Below are 16,484 nucleotides of genomic sequence, written 5' to 3'. Positions count from 1 at the left end.
AAGCTAATTTCTAAAGTCATAGTGTTACATAATAGTGGTTGAGGGTGGTTTTTGTCCAGGAAACTTTTCAATCTTGGACTGAGCTTAGAAAACTTGACCGCTGGTAAGCCATCGAACCGGGGTGCTCAATAGAGAAAGCCAGTATATGCAGCTTCATTTTCTGACAAACACTCATGGAACCCAATTGTGAGTCAATACATGAGAGCTAATGAAATTGGCCACTGACATCATTGCTGTAGTAGCATATGGTAGATTCACATTAATAGAGTTGAGGAGATGGGGAGTAATATTATAGTCAAATGAAAAACAAGGCAAATGATTTGGAGTGACTTTCTGTTGCTCTTGGTGACGTATTACTGATATGGCTCAGTTGTTTATCCATGATCTATTAAAAACAAATCATTAAAAAAATAAAAAATAATAAAAATAAATCATTAAATTGGACTGAACAAAAATGTAAAATTTTTCCACTTTGAAAGACACTGTCAGGAAAATGAGAAGACAAGTCACAAACTTGGAGAAAGTATTTACATATCTGGAAAGGCTTATATCCAGAATATATAAAAAACTTTTCCGAAGACAGTAATAGGGAAACAAACCATCTAGTAAAAAAAAAAAAAAAGGACAAAAGATTTGAACAGATATTTCTCTAAGAGAAATAAAGGCAGGAAAAGATTTTCAATACCAGTCATCATTAGGGAAGTGCAAATGAAAGCTACAGTGAGATGCCATTGTACACATATTGAAATGTTTCAAGTTAAAAGACTGACCAAGTGTTGATGAGGAAGTGGGCAATTAGAACTCTCATATGCTGCTGTTAAATGTATAAATCACTTTGGAAAATACTTCGGCAGTTTCTGAAATCCTATATAATAAAAGCTTAATATGCTAAGTGTCCCGTCATCCGTTCAGCCAATCAAAGCGTAATATGCTAATGATATACTAAGACCGCTCAATCGCTTGCTATGGCGTGCACTGACCGCCAGGGGGCAGATGCTCAGACCTATAGGTTAGCTTGCTGCTGGGGTCCGGCTGATTGGGACTGAGTGAGACAGGTCGGATATGCCCTGGAGCCCTCCCATGGTCCCTGTCCAGCTGGTCAGCCTCCTGCATCCCTCCCCAGCCCCGATCGTGCACCAGTGGGGCCCCTCAGCCTGGCCTGTGCCCTCTTGTAATCTGGGACCCCTCAGGGATGTCGGAGAGCTGGTTTTGGCCTGATCCCACAGGCCAGGCCAAGGGACCCCACTGGTGCATGAATTTGTGTGTCGGGCCTCTAGTATTTCAATATACATCTCCCATGTCATTCAGCCATTCTACTTATAGGTAGTATTTACTAGTACCCAAGAGAAATAGAAGCTATAGCCATGCAGAGACTTGTACACGAATGTACATGCCTGCTTTTTTAGTTAAAAACAAAAACTGGAAACAGCCCAGATGTCTTCACAGGAGGTGGATGGATCAACAAGTAGTGGTATATCTGTACAAGGAACTACTTAGCAGTGAAAAGGATTAACACAACAACATGGATGAATCTGCCCCAGGGTCACAGTTTCATGGCATAATCAATGATTTTTTGTGTCTGATATTTTGCTTGTTGAAAAAAATTCTGTTTTTGAACTGATGGTCATTTTTATTTATCCTATGTTAATACCCAGGTGACTTGGCATGAAATTGCACGGCCTCAGATACATGGATATGACCTGAAATGTTTGGCAATGATTAATCGGTTTCAGTTTGTATCTGGAGCAGATGAAAAAGTTCTTCGAGTATTTTCTGCACCTCGGAATTTTGTGGAAAATTTTTGTGCCATTACAGGCCAATCACTGAATCGTGTACTTTGTAATGTGAGTATCCCTCTAAATGTTTTAACTAAATGTAGTCTCCTCATTGAAATTTTAAAAAATTTTGCTTAAGGCTATAAATGAGTAGAAAGGAAGTCAAACCATTTTATTGGCTTGACAAACTTGTGGTGCACTAATTTAAATATTAAGTATTTAAATATTAAAACTGGAAGTTTTGTAACAAATTAGCTCAAGACAGTAAAAAATTTAAATATTAAATTAAGGTATGAATACTGTATATCATCACTGTGCTGGTCTTGATGGTTAGCACATAGTTTCATATGAGATAATTTGATTTATATAACTTACAGATCATTGGCATTTCAATTTTTACTCTGTAAAAATTTTTTTTGACTATTAGAGTATTTAAATATGTTTAATGAAAATATGGTGACTGCCTTTCTGGGAAACGTCTGTGTTTGCGCGAGCATCATTAGGGATGTGCCCATGAGACTCTTGGAAGTAGAGCTCCGGGCCTTCCATTTCAGCTCACTCTCTGCTGGAAGCAGCCCAGTGCATTCCCTATGAGACCCTGAAACTCAGTGAGCTGTTAGGATTCGATGAGAGGATGCCTAGCTTTCTCGATTGGGTAGAGAATTGCAGGTTAGCTGAAAACTGTCTGTTGGGGAGTAATTGCCTAGTGTTGCATCTGTTGGTTCAGGAAATGAAAGTTGGGTAGGTATCCATACAAAGGTGATCTTTAAACTGCTTCTCAGCATTTGTGAGCATGACATCTTTGTAGTGCCTGATGTAATAGTAACTTTCAGTGTTTAAAATGTGTATCGTACTTTTACTCCAGCAAGATGGTGATCTTCCAGAAGGAGCTACTGTCCCTGCTTTGGGATTATCAAATAAAGCTGTCTTTCAAGGTAAGGCTAAAAAGAATTATTGGTATGTAAATCTACTTACACACTTGTATAACATGTACTTAATATTCATTATAGCCAGTATTTTTTTAAAATCACAATACACACATCTGTCTCCTTTCTTACATATTTTGTGATAAGCACTCTGTACACATGCAGACCCTGAAATGGTGTCATGGAGCACTACAACCACAGATGCTAATATGGGTAGCTGAAAGAATGCTCCATGTTTTACAAACTTGGGAAATGTTAGGTCAAAGGAAAGGAAGGACTCCTTATGGAACTGACTAGTGCTCCTACCTCCTACGAGCACATTAGAAAACACTGGAGTGGCAGAAACAGAAGCACCCTTGGCTTTGCAATCACGTGGATATGGCTTTGAATTACACTACTTTGAAGTACCACTACTTTCTGATTGGTGGCCTTAATATTGGAACGTGTTTAGGAGACGTAAAGTTGGTGACTATCTTCATGATGTTATATGTTTCTTTTAAACCAGGAGATATAGCTCCTCAGCCCTCTGATGAAGAAGAGCTGTTAACTAGGGCAGGTTTTGAGACTCATCAGATGGCCTTTCAACCCTCCATACTTTCTGGTAAGGACTCACAAAAAGATGATTTAATAGAATCATTAGTACTCATATTTGCCACTGCTGACCTAAATAAGTGCTCTAGCATTTGCTTTTTTATTTGCATGGAAATAGAAAAAATGATTGCAGTGCTATAAATTTATTGTAGAACCTCCCACTGAGGATCAGCTTTTGCAGAATACATTGTGGCCTGAAGTTCAAAAACTGTGAGTTAAACTGTTAGCAATTTGGTGTGATTCTGTCATAACTTGTGATTCCCACCCACCCGCAACTTGATTTTTCTCCTTTGTTTTCCTCTTACCTACATTTCCCTCCCCCCTGCTCTAAAGATTTTTTAGTGGCTTTCATAATAGGTGAGACTCAAACTTCACATAGATTTTTATATTACTATTTTTTTTATTTACTAGGTGTGTTTATTGGTCTTAATTTTTAATAACATATATTTATGTATCTTCCATTTAAAAAAAATTTAGATTTGTTATTCTGTTTGTCTTTTTTTCCTTTGTTGGTTCCCCATCAAAACCTTTCCATGGTTTATTATTTATTGTACTGGCTGGCTGGTGGTGAAAACTTGTTTTTTTTTTATTTTTCTTAATCCTCACCTGAGGATATTTTTCCATTGATTTTTAGAGAGAGTGGAAGGGAGGGGGAGAGACACCGAGAGAGAAACATTGATGTGAGAGAGACACATCTATTGGTTGCCTCCCACCCATGCCCCAACCAAGGCTGGAGATCAAGCCTGCAACCTAGATACTTTCCCTTTATCGAAATCAAACCCGGGACCCTTCAGCCCGAGGGCCGACACTATCCACTGAGCCAAACAAGCTAGGGCTTTCTTTTTTCTTTTTAAGTCCTCACCCACAGACATGCTTAGAGAGAGATAGAAACATCAGTGTGAGAGAGATCATTGATTGGTCGCTTTCTATACAATCTATTGGGATCGAACCTACAACCTAAGTATGTGCCCTGACTGGGAATCAGACCTACAGCCTTTCAGTGTATGGGATGATGCTCAACCAATTGAGCCAACTCTGGCCATCCAAACCTTGTATTTTAATCTTACTGTTTGAATAAGTTATATTACTTCTAGGGCATGGGCATTTTTCTACAGTCTCTGTTTTTCCCCTAAATGTTTGCCTGGGCAGAAATTAATGTTCCTTAAAAGAACTGCATGTTAGCTAGAGAGGTTGATGTTATTCTTTTCACATTTTAAAACTTTTAGCATGAGGATATTTACTAATACAGGGGTCATGTATTTTCTCGTTTTAAATTTTAGATATGGACATGGTTACGAGTTGTTTTGCGTTGCTTGTAATAACTCAAAGACTCTGCTTGCCTCAGCTTGTAAGGTAGGGGATTTTACTTTTTTACTCTACTTGGGCACAGGTATTTGAGTTGTTAGATTGGTAGTATTTTAGTCAGAACACTGTGTGAATGGCCCCTGGTGCCTGCTCTTTCTAAATCTTGCTCTCGCAGTCTCTTTTTCTTTCTGTTTCATCAAAAGCTTGCAAGTCTGTTTCAGCTGCCCATTTTTATTCCTAAATACTTGATTTGAACTGATTTATGTCCCTACTCAAAAATTCATATCTTAATATGAGACCTAAAAATATGACACATTAAAAATAATTTGAATCCCAGAGATACGGGAATGAGAAGGTGAAACTAGAGGGAGGGCGCTCCATCTGATGGTTTCTCGAGGACACTCTTAGAAGGGACCTAAGTGAGGGGAGCTCCTCCGCCTGAGGCCCCGTGTGGCGGGTGGTGGCCTGCTCAGCTAGCCCCCGCTTATAGCTGCAGAATAGTGCACTGCAGACATTTGCCTGGGAGACCGACCGATCTTGAACTCACTGTTCATAATCTCTCCACCTGCTGTGGAGTGAAATAATGTTTATGGAGGATTGTCTGAAGGGTCTCACACCCACACATTCCTCTAACTTTTCTAAAATGTATTTACTTGTTTTAAGCATGATGATGAGAGCTGCCCATCTGGATGGCCCACTGTCCCTGCCTTTGCTGTGGCTTCTTGCCACTGGTTGGTATTGAGAGGCATCGTAAGAGATTGCTGTGCCCTCCTGCTCCACCCCCTTGCTGTCCCCTCTGTGAGGTGGTACTAGCAGTACTTCTGTTACAGGGCCTGTGGGAAGAATGCGGCTTAGTAGCAGGGATAGTTGTGCTGCTACTGAGCAGCTAATTTGTCTTTACCTTTGGGCACTGTCAGTCGTAGATAATTATTCCCAGTGTCTTTTCATTTTCCTAAGAATGTTTTTCACAGAGCAGAAGTTGTATGATTTGGTGAAGTCTAACTTACCAATTTTTTCCATATTGGGTTGTGTTTTTTAACACACGTTTAGTGCTATAAATTTCCCTCTAAGCATTGTTTTTGAGGCATTCCGCAAATTTTAATGTGTTGTGTTTTCATTTTCATTCAATTAAAAATACTTTCTAATATTCCTTTGATTTCATCTTTGACCTATAGTTTATTTTGAAATGTAGTATTTAGTTTCCATATGCTGAGCTTTTCCCAGTTATCTTTCTGTTGATGATTTCTAATTTCATTTAATTGTGGTCAGAGAACAAATATGATTTGAATCTTAAACTTTAATCTTGGTAAGTTTCCGTTTTCATTTTGGAAAGAATGGATTCTATTTCTGTTAGGTAGAGTGTTCTGAAAATATGAACTAGGTCAGATTGGTTGATAGTATTGTTCAAGTATTTATCCTTTCAGTTTTATTGAGAATGGCATTTTGAGATCTCTGACTATAATTGTGCACTTGTCTTTTAATCCTTGCAATTTAGTCAGTTTTTACTTTATGTATTTTGAAACTGTTGTAAAAACATTTTGATTGTTAGATTTTTTTGATTAATTGGCTCTCTTTAATTTCTGATTATATATTATGCTCTGAAATCTACTTTGCTATTCATATTGTCAATCTAGCTTTCTTTTGAATTGTGTTTAAATTATATATCTTTTCTATCATTTTACTTTTAAGCTACCTATTTTCTTTTATTTCAAGTGGGTTTTTGGGGGGCAGCATATAGTTGAGTCTTGCTTTTTTTACTCATCTTGATAATCTAATTTTAATAGGCATTTTATTAGATCATTTACATTTAATGTCGTAATTTATATGGTTGGACTTAAATCTGTCATCTTATTATTTGTTTTCTACTTGATCCATCTATTTCTTGTTCCATTTTAGTTACATTGGATTAATTGATACTTTTTTTTAAAATATATTTTATTGATTTTTCACAGAGAGGAAGGGAGAGAGACAGAGAGAGTTAGAAACATTGATGAGAGAGAAACATCGATCAGCTGCCTCCTGCACATCTACCACCGGGGATGTGCCCGCAACCCAGGTACATGCCCTTGACCGGAATCGAACCCGGGACCTCTCAGTCCGCAGGCTGACGCTCTAGCCACCGAGCCAAACCGGCCTCGGCTAATTGATACTTTTTATGATTTTACTTTATTTCTTCTGTTTGGTTAGTAGATATAACTTTTTGTTTTGTTATTTTATTGGTTTTACATTTTACAGTATACTTCTTTAACTTACCACATTACCTTGAAGTAATATTGGATTGTTTTATGTACTACTTAAGAACTTTACAGAAGTATACTTTTGTTTTCCCCTACTTTGTGGTATTGTCATTGTACATTTTACTTATTCACAGAAATTCCATAACATATTGTTATTTTTGTTTTGACCAGTTATCTTTTATAGAGATTTAAATAATAAAAAAATTCCCATCGGATATCATTTGCCTTATGCCTAAATGATATTCTTTAACATTCTTTGTAATGCAATTCTGCTAGTCCATGAATTTTATTTTTTTAGGTTTTGTTTGAAAAAAGTAGATTTCTTCATTTTTGAATGTTATTTTGGTGGCTAAAGAATTGTTGGTTTTTCTTTTGTATATTAAAATGCTCCATTTTCTTCTGACTTGCATTGTTTTTCACAAGTTCACTATAATTTGTCTTTGTTCCTCAGTAGTGGCTCTCCCCCTTCACCCCCCCAACTGCAATTTCATATTTATTGCTGGCTTTAAACAGTTTAATTATTGTTGCTATAATTTTCTTCATGTTTCTTGTGCTTGGGTTTTCTTGAACTTCTTGGATCTGTAGGTTTATTGTTTTAAGTATCTTTTCTTCTTACCCTTTTTGGGGATTCTAGTTAAACCTGTGTTTAACTGCTTAAAGTTGTCATGGAGTTGGATGATGATGTGTGTCGTTCCCCCCAGCCCCCCTGCCCCGATTCATTTTGTCTCTCAGGGATGAGTGTTTCATGGGTTTTGGAGTGCCATCGTTTTCATTTACTTTGTCTGGATTTTTAATTTTTCACACAAGGGAGTAAATCTGATCCCTGTTACTTCATGTTGACTAGAAGTAAATGTCTTTAAACTACGTTTCATCTCTGTCCTACAGGCAGCTAAGAAGGAGCATGCAGCCATCATTCTTTGGAACACCTCATCTTGGAAACAGGTGCAGAATCTGATTTTCCACAGCCTGACTGTCACACAGATGGCCTTCTCACCTAATGACAAGTTCTTACTAGCTGTTTCCAGAGATCGGACCTGGTCACTATGGCGAAGGCAGGACACAACCTCACCTGAGTTAGGTAAAAACAGTTTCTTATTGGGAAGGAAGGATTGAGTAGGAAGGCAGTACTATCCATTTTGTCCACCTTGAGCATCTGTTGGGTGAAGAAAAGAACAAATAATAACAGGTGAAAGGCAGAGTCTCACTGTTGTGCAGTCTTTCAAAATTCTGTAATAACTGAAGCAGACTCGACCTTCCTTGAAAAAATTAAATGCAGGTGGCCTTTGGGTTGACTTCCTTGTGATTATGTAGTCAGGATGGCATGTGTTCAGACATCTCAGTGAAGGAAACAAAAATCTGTATGGAGAAAATTTAGTTTATTAAATTTTGCAGATGGTTATAGAGTGCCACCATAAAACCAAATGGATGGCATAGTCCAAGCTAGGGATTTATGGGATAGGAATAATGAAGATACAGTTAAATATGAAACTTACAGGAACTTAGAAGGACCATTATCTTTACCCTTTCTTATCCACTCCTGTCACTGATCACTGGGAAGGGTGTTTTAGGCTTCCATCTGTGGATAACATGGCCCCCTGGGCAAGATGTTAACACATTTACCTGCATTCTCTACTGATCCTGACATAAATTGAAAAAAAAAAAGAAAAGAAATAAAAGCTTGTGTGCTTTCAGCAGTGGCCATTCCTCTTTCCTCAGTTTCTTTGGGTAAAATCTTGAGAGTGTTTACATGTCTGTTGTTTACTCCTACTTTAAATTTTTCCATTGACGCAGTCTGCATGCAGTTTGATCTTGTGACAGTTCTAGCCCCTTAGTTTCTTGGTCTTCTAGAGACCATCAGGGACTGTGACACAGACTCAGCAGTACGTGTGAGAAAAGACTGGTTGCTCCTGCAAATAACTAGTGACTTCTAACATGCAACATTTACTTTTTAAAAAGTTAAAGTGATACTAGTAACATATCCATTAATTTTCTGTATCTTTATGGATTATGGATTAATAGATACCTTCTTTCCTCCTCATAGCAGTTATATGTTTTAGGTTTAGTCCATATAAGGACTAGACGTTAGCTTACATTTAAATCCTACAAGGGAAAATATTTTAAGTTTGGGTTTTTAAATAATCACTTAAGGGTGCATTAATCTTTTTTCCATAGCTTAATATGCAAATCTGGCTACTTCCTGAGTAAGGTTGAATTGCTTTAGGCTTCTTCCATAGGCATAAACTGGACGTTTAGCTAAGTGCCTGGAAGACATTTGTCATCAGTCACTAGAGAGCAACTAGTCAATATAACTCATTCCCTACTAGAAAAGTGACAGTATTCCCTTGGCCTTCTGGTTAGGGGTCAGCTGCCGAGCCGTGGTCTGTTGCAAAAGTCAGCATTTGGAAATTGAATACTAAATTGCATGATGTACATGGCACTTAAACATAGCTTTTTTAACAGGCAAAATACCAGCATTCTCTGCTTTGTGAGTAGTGCATGTGTGTTTCTTTCAGACCCAATTTTCAGTCTCTTTGCCTTCACCAACAAAGTCACTGCTGTGCACAGTAGAATTATTTGGTCTTGTGATTGGAGTCCTGACAGCAAGTTTTTCTTCACTGGAAGCCGAGACAAAAAGGTAATTTTTTTTAACTTAATAGTTTTCAAATGTAAATTAATATTGTTACAGGTATGTTTGGATAGAAACCACATAATCCTGACTTTCTGATACAACTTTTAAAAACCGATTTATATATTCCCTGTGTGTTTTTCATATACATATATACAAAAGTATTTTCTTGTTAAATGCTATATAGTACATTTCTCTGAAATCTCAAATATGAGAAGACCTTTCTGACATGGCCTGCATCAGTTGGCCCCTGTGGGAGAAAAGTAATAAATGAAGTGGATCAAAATTAAGAAAGTAGGAGAGCAAGAGCAGGGCAAGGGGCATATGGGGAAAAAGTTTCTACTTTTCTGCTGAAACCGGTTTGGCTCAGTGGATAGAGCGTCGGCCTGCGAACTGAAAGGTCCCAGGTTCGATTCCAGTCAAGGGCATGTACCTGGGTTGCGGGCACATCCCCAGTAGGGGGTGTGCAGGAGGCAGCTGATCGATGTTTCTGACTATCTCTCTCCCTTCCTCTCTGTAAAAAATCAATAAAATATTAAAAAGTTTCTACTTTTCTTTTTCATGTTTTTATGAATGAAATGTTGTCTATAACAAATGACTATTACCTTTTCATTCAGTGGTGAGAGTGGGGTATGTGTGTGTATGTGTGTGATCCAACATTTCTAGAAACCAAAGTAAGCTAGCTAGCAATGGGTTCTTGACCAGGACCCTCACCCTTGTTCTCTGGGGCATGTTCACCTGGCTCCTGGTCTTTCCTCTGTTTCGTACTCTTGAATTCCTTTTCCTGCGGTGCTTGCAGACCACAGAGTGTTTCCTCTCCCTGCCCTCGCCAGTCCTAGTCATGGTACAAATTACTGAAGTTCAGGGCCAGAGTGGGCAGTGAGATGCTGACATGTCAACCCCTGAAACGCTTTCTCTCAGACCTTCACTTCTGTTCACTCCTATTTAATTCTTCCCTGGCATTTATTTCCTGTGCTCTGCTAGCTGCCCAGGAAGCAGGGCTGTCCTGCCCTCCACAGTCACGCCCAGTAGCAGATGGCCAAGCTGTGGCTCTGAGGGATACGCCAGGGCTGAAACAGACAAGGAATCATCCACTGCTCATGCTCAGAAATGCTCTTCCACTTGCTGGGCAGAGCCTTCTACTTGTAATCTTGCTTTGGTCCTGGATTTTACACTTATTATCCATTTCACTTCCCTCTCCCACTTCTTTTTGACCAATCACACCCCCTTCAGGTGTAAGCTTCCAGGGAAACCTTATGTCTTATGTAGGTTATCCTCAAGGTTACCCCACAGCTGATGCCCTGAGGGGTGGGTGATATAGAGGAAGAGCCAGGGACTTGATTGGTCTCTATACATTTTGTGGTAACTTCTTGGGCAAGTGCCTGAGCCCCTCAGTGAGGACATGATCAGTTGAATCTCGCTGGATCAGAACTCCTGAGTGTGAAGAGCATGCCAGACCACCCCCTGGCAGGGACAGTCCATCTTTGGGTGGCACATGTAGGTAATTGAGGTCTCAGCAACTTGTGTCTGCTACGCTGTGGCTTCTTTGTGGTGCTTAAAGTGCTCCTCAGTTCTGGAACACACATGTAAATGCTGAATTTTTTTGACTGCCAGAGCAGCTATTTTGCATATCAGTGTCATTGAAACTTTCTGATGCATTGCTGGAAACCTTGCAAAAAGAATGTTTTACAGAGTCTGATGTGTTTGTGTTAGGTGGTTGTCTGGGGTGAGTGCGACTCCAGCGAAGATGCTATCGAGCACAGCATTGGCCCCTGCTCCTCCGTCCTGGACGTGGGTGGGTCTGTGACAGCCGTCAGCGTCTGCCCGGTGCTTAACCTGTCCCAACGGTTAGTCTCTGCCGGGGCTTCCATGTATGTTTTCTTTAAGAAGATCACTTGGGCCCTAACCGGTTTGGCTCAGTGGATAGAGCCTTAACCTGCGGACTGAAAGGTCCCAGGTTCGATTCCGGTCAAGGCCATGTACCTTGGTTGCCAGCAACATCCCCAGTAGGGGGTGTGCAGGAGGCAGCTGATCGATGTTTCTCTCTCATCGATGTTTCTAACTCTCTATCCCTCTCCCTTCCTCTCTGCAAAAAATCAATAAAATATTAGAAAAAAAAGAAGATCACTTGGTTTCAGTACGTAGCCCTCCTACACTCATGGGCTCTTAGCTTCTGAGCTGATATTTTTTTCATAATATTTGTTTCTCATAAGAATTTTTAAATTGGTAGAACTTGCTGATATTTAAAGTGGTGAAAGGGAAGTTGGGAGTGTGGCTCAAAGGTTCTTATTTCACCAAATTCAGGACTGTGGTACTTTCTGTGTAATCAGTGTCTTCAGCAGAATGGGGACCCCTGCAGCTGGCCAGGGAAACGTTGGTTCTTGGGTTTTGCCAGTGGAGGACAGAGGTAAAACTGGGCACCCTCGGTGGAGAGGAGACCCCTTGAGGGCACAGTACAGCAGGGCCCCATCTTCTGGGCTGGTGGTTTTAAACAGATCTTTGTAGATGTGGGGTGGTTGGGAACACTGAGGAGCTACACTGAGGAGGGATGGTGGAGATAACAGAAATTCTTGCTAAATTAGTAACTGCCTTCCTTCCCTCCCTCAAAAACAGATACGTGGTTGCAATAGGGTTAGAGTGTGGAAGGATTTGTTTATACACCTGGAAAAAGACTAACCAAGCTCCAGAAGTAAATGACTGGGCCCCCTGTGTGGAAACAAGCCAGAGGTATTTTCTTTCTATTTTTTGCTTCCATCATACTAGATAGAAATCATGAAATCTTTAGTGGCACATTTTACGCCATGTTTGCATGGAGAAGGACACAGATCTGTATTTGTAGTGCTTGCCACTAAGTGGTAACCCTGTGTTGTGTGGTTTATTTCTTGAAATTGATGTTTGTTAACTCTATTTTTAAGAATTCACTTAACCAAATTACTTGTTTGCATATTATCTTTACAGATTACACATTTAAAGCTAATCTCCAAATGACTTAACTGTTTTTAGTAATTAAATCCATCCTCACACAAAGATGAGCTGTCACTGATTGTACTCAAGTCATAGCCTGTATGGTATGAAACTGGAAGCAGTTCCTTTAGAAGGATTTCAGGAAGCATTGAGGCACAGCAGCACTGTGGAGATGTGAGTGACCTCCCAGAGGGGCCACTCGCAAAGACTCAGTCATATGGTGGCATAGCTTCTGGTGTGCTGATTTTAAATGTCTCAGACTTCAAGATTAACCTGTAGTCCTACCTTTGAACCTGAGAGTGGACAGGTGACAAGGACTTCTTGGTATTTGAAAGTCTAATTGGTGTGCTCTGTCATTTTCACGTTTACTGCCTTAAAATATAAGTCCTTTACTTTATTTCTTCTTGATTTGGATGCCTAATTTGCAGGTTAAACTTACAGAGAATATTATATTTTCATAGAGATTTATTAATAATCTATGTTTGAGAGCATTGTAGGTCTCTCTGCCTTGGGAGTGGGGATGGGATTTAATATGAGCATTAATATGGGCATTAATATGATCATCTTCAAGGTCATGCACTTGAAGATCACATTAAAGACCAAGGTTCTTTCACTGGGCAGTTTATTAAATCATTTACTGTCCTTCCTTACCCAGCAGTAGGTATGTTAGTAAGAGTCCATCCATGTCATAGGGGTGTCAGAAGAATAAAATAATCTAGAATATGTTGCAAAGCTGGAATTCTTAAAGAAACACATTCAGTAAAGTTATCTGAAAGGCTGATCTTAATAGCCATGTCATGAATTTCACTGATCATTAAAACAAAATTTGACGGAAAGTCATTATCTATTTCTTGCTCTTTTGGTGGTATCCTCGATTAGTCATTAAGTAAGAGATGTTTTCAAGGTTAGAATAAAATGACTAAAAAATTAGTGATGGTATTTTAAAACCTGTACATTGTGATTTTCAGGTTTTAATTTCATTTATGTTAATATTAATAGTAGGAGTATACTAGTTAAATTACATGTAGGTAAGCACCCAGTAAAATATTTTTTAGTCATGGAATACATTGATTTAATGCTTTCTCTGTCTTTGTTTTAGCCAAAGCCATACACTTGCTATCAAAAAATTATGCTGGAAGAATTGTAATGGAAAAACTGAGGAGAAGGAAGCAGAAGGCCCTGAGTGGTTACATTTTGCAAGTTGTGGTGAAGATCATACTGTGAAGATATACAAAGTAAACAGAGGTGCTCTGTAATGGACTTAATAACTACAAGCATATAATCATTAGTGTCTTAACATTTTTAAATCATGTAAATGGATAATCTGTCTTCATAATTTCATTGAGTTTCATTTGTAAGTCCTATAGGAGTATATTAATTTGTATCACAGACCTTTTGAAATCTGATGAAAGCTTCCGACTCTATTCAAAATTGTTTTATATACAGACATCCTCAGGACCTTCCCCATACCTTCCGGGATTCAGACCTGCATCCATATGTTTCAGATAAGAACTCTGTTCTTTCTTCATGACTGAACTTGCCTTTCTCTTTTCATATGCCCCTATTTGGGACATATCATTAATTATCTTCTTCAGAGGTAGGACATAGAAAATAAAAAAGAGGTTAAAGCTAGATTACTCAGTTTTTTTAAAACAGTTTTTGTAAATAGACCACACAAAGTGTGGTCTTGACTCCTTTTTCCCAGTACACACTAAACATTTTAGGAATTTGGCAGGCCATTGGGAGTTTGAAGTGTAGCCAGCCATTTCTTTCATTGTTTAAAAGTAGATGGGTTCTTCTTTTAGGGTTTGACTTAAAGCAGAATATCTGAACATTTAATCTGATAGATGAAGGGGCTAAAAAGTCAAGTTCTGAATCATTTGATTTTATGTGAAATCACAAATGAGTCATGAGAGTAAAGGACGTCCCCAGGAAGAGTGAGTAGTGGGAGCAAAGGGAAGAAGGTGAGAGAAACAGAGTGTTGGGTGTGCCAGCTGAGGTTTGGGAGGTGGGCATAGGAGTTGGAAGTTGGGGTGAGAGATGTTAAGAGGGGGTATGATCCCTGGCCAGTGTTACTCAGTGGTTAAAGCCTTGGCCTGTGCACAAAGGGTCTTGGGTTTGATTCCCGGTCAAAGGCACGTACCTTGGTTGCAGGTTCCTCAGCTCTGGTAGGGGCGCATGTGGGGCAGGAGGTGACCAGTCAATGTGTCTATTTCATGTAGATGTTTCTCTCCGCCCCCCCCCCCTTCTTTCTTCCTCCTCTCCCTTCCACTCTGTCTAAAAATCAATGGAAAAAATATCCTCGGATGAGGGTTTAAAAAAAAGAGGGAGTAGGAAGACTCAGGCGAGAGTGGAGGTTTGCCCTGATCCTCTTGGAACATGGAATCAAGGATATTTTATTCCATTGGATATTTTGAAGGGAATATTAAAAAAAAATTTTTTTAAGAGAACAGAAATTAATTGCATCACAGTCCTATATCAAGGTATCAGAAGGGCCACCACCCTCTGAGACTCTGGGTAGAATTCTTTCTTCCTTGCATCTTCCTTCTCCTCTCTTGTGAATCTATTGTAGGTTTTTTGCTGTGTGGTTACTGGAGCTTATATAAAACTTCATCTAGATATAAAAGTCCATTTTACACTGACTACAACTTTGATTTTATACAATAACTTCCCTTTTATTCCCTCCCCTTTATGTTGCTTTTTTTCTTCTGGAAATACACATTTTTAATGGAAGCAAAATGGGGCAACGGCATCACAGCCCACAGGGATTGAGCTTAGGCGAGGCAGGGCCGGTGCTGTGCCGGGGTCATGGAAGCCACAGCAGCCTGGCAGGACAGAGGGGGCGGGGGGGCCTGGCCGTGGGGGGCCTGCGAGGAGCCCAGGCTGCCAGCTTCAACCCTGGGGAGGAGTGGAGGATCTGGCCCAGCTGATTCTGTGAAAACCTCAAGGGTGGGCACCTGGCGGCTCCAACTGGCTCCTCAGCTTAATTACTTAATCACACCCCATGAGTAATCAATCAACCCACGAGTATTTAATCATAGCCTGCGAGCCGGATGCGAGTGAATGACCTGTCAACCAGTTTTTATGATGCGCACTGACCATCAGGGGGCAGATGATCAATGCAGGAACTACCCCCTGGTGGTCAGTGCGCTCCCACAGCAGGAGTGCTGCTCAGTGAGTTTACTGAGCGGCGGCGGCAGGCGCAATGTGGCCGGGATGTGTGGAGCAGCACAGGCTCCTCCCCAGCCGCCTGCCACTTCGTACACTACTATATCCCTCGGGAATGTCGGACTGCGGATTTTGGTCCCATCTTCGCAGGCTGTCCCATCTTTGCAGGCTGTCTGACATCCCCTTAGGGTTCCCAGATTGCGAGAAGGTGCAGGCCAGGCTGAGGGACCCCATCAGTGCATGAATGCGTGCACCGGGCCTCTAGCATTAAAATATTTTTCCATTGATTTTGAGAGAGAGTGGAAGGGAAGGAGAGAGACACAGAGATAAAAACATCAGAGAAACATCGATGTGAGAGAGAAACATCTATTGGTTGCCTCCTGTACACACACCGACCGGGGCCAGGGATCTAGCCTGTAACTAAGGTACATGCCCTTGACTGGAATTGAACCTGTGACCATTCAAGACCTCTGGCTGACACTCTGACCACTGAGCCAAACCAGCTAGGGCAGGTAAAATTTATTTTAATGACACATTTAACCCAATGTATCCAAAATAGTATCATTTCAACATATCAATATAAAAGATTATTGATTATATTTTGTACAATATAAAGTGAATCTTACATTTAGGGCTCATCTCAGTTCTGACTAGCCACTTTTCAAGTGCTCAGTGGGTACCCATATTTGCAGTTCTAGACAATTGGGTCTGTATTTACTTGTGCATGTGTGTGTGTGTGTGTGTGTGTGTGCGCGCGCATGTGTAGTGAGCATCTGCGCTTCCCACCCTCAGAAGGCAGGACTCCCTGAACTGCTGTTTCCCTGCTTTATCAGCTGAAGGAGCTGAGCCTCTCACCCCACTGGCACTCGGGGAGTTGTTCAGATCCCATGCA

The 16,484-nt window shown here is 40.2% G+C and overlaps 1 protein-coding gene across 1 annotated transcript in view; it reads left to right on the top strand.

Annotated features, from left to right (window-relative positions):
- The window catches only part of ELP2 (elongator acetyltransferase complex subunit 2), a 35,351-nt gene extending 21,295 nt beyond the window's left edge, over positions 1 to 14,056 (top strand). The window contains exons 13-22 of the mRNA XM_006766114.2: positions 1,656 to 1,844; positions 2,641 to 2,710; positions 3,207 to 3,302; positions 3,445 to 3,502; positions 4,573 to 4,645; positions 7,720 to 7,912; positions 9,348 to 9,469; positions 11,174 to 11,307; positions 12,074 to 12,187; positions 13,524 to 14,056. Of these exons, the coding sequence (XP_006766177.1) occupies positions 1,656 to 1,844; positions 2,641 to 2,710; positions 3,207 to 3,302; positions 3,445 to 3,502; positions 4,573 to 4,645; positions 7,720 to 7,912; positions 9,348 to 9,469; positions 11,174 to 11,307; positions 12,074 to 12,187; positions 13,524 to 13,680 (1,206 nt within the window). The 3' untranslated portion in view covers positions 13,681 to 14,056. The remainder of the gene's footprint in view (positions 1 to 1,655; positions 1,845 to 2,640; positions 2,711 to 3,206; positions 3,303 to 3,444; positions 3,503 to 4,572; positions 4,646 to 7,719; positions 7,913 to 9,347; positions 9,470 to 11,173; positions 11,308 to 12,073; positions 12,188 to 13,523) is intronic.
- Positions 14,057 to 16,484: the final 2,428 nt, after the last annotated feature.

Source organism: Myotis davidii, unplaced genomic scaffold, assembly GCF_000327345.1.
Source record: "Myotis davidii unplaced genomic scaffold, ASM32734v1 scaffold259, whole genome shotgun sequence".
Taxonomy (NCBI): Eukaryota; Metazoa; Chordata; class Mammalia; order Chiroptera; family Vespertilionidae; genus Myotis; species Myotis davidii.
Note: the sequence above shows the minus strand (reverse complement) of the source record. Positions and strands in the feature narration are given on the sequence as shown.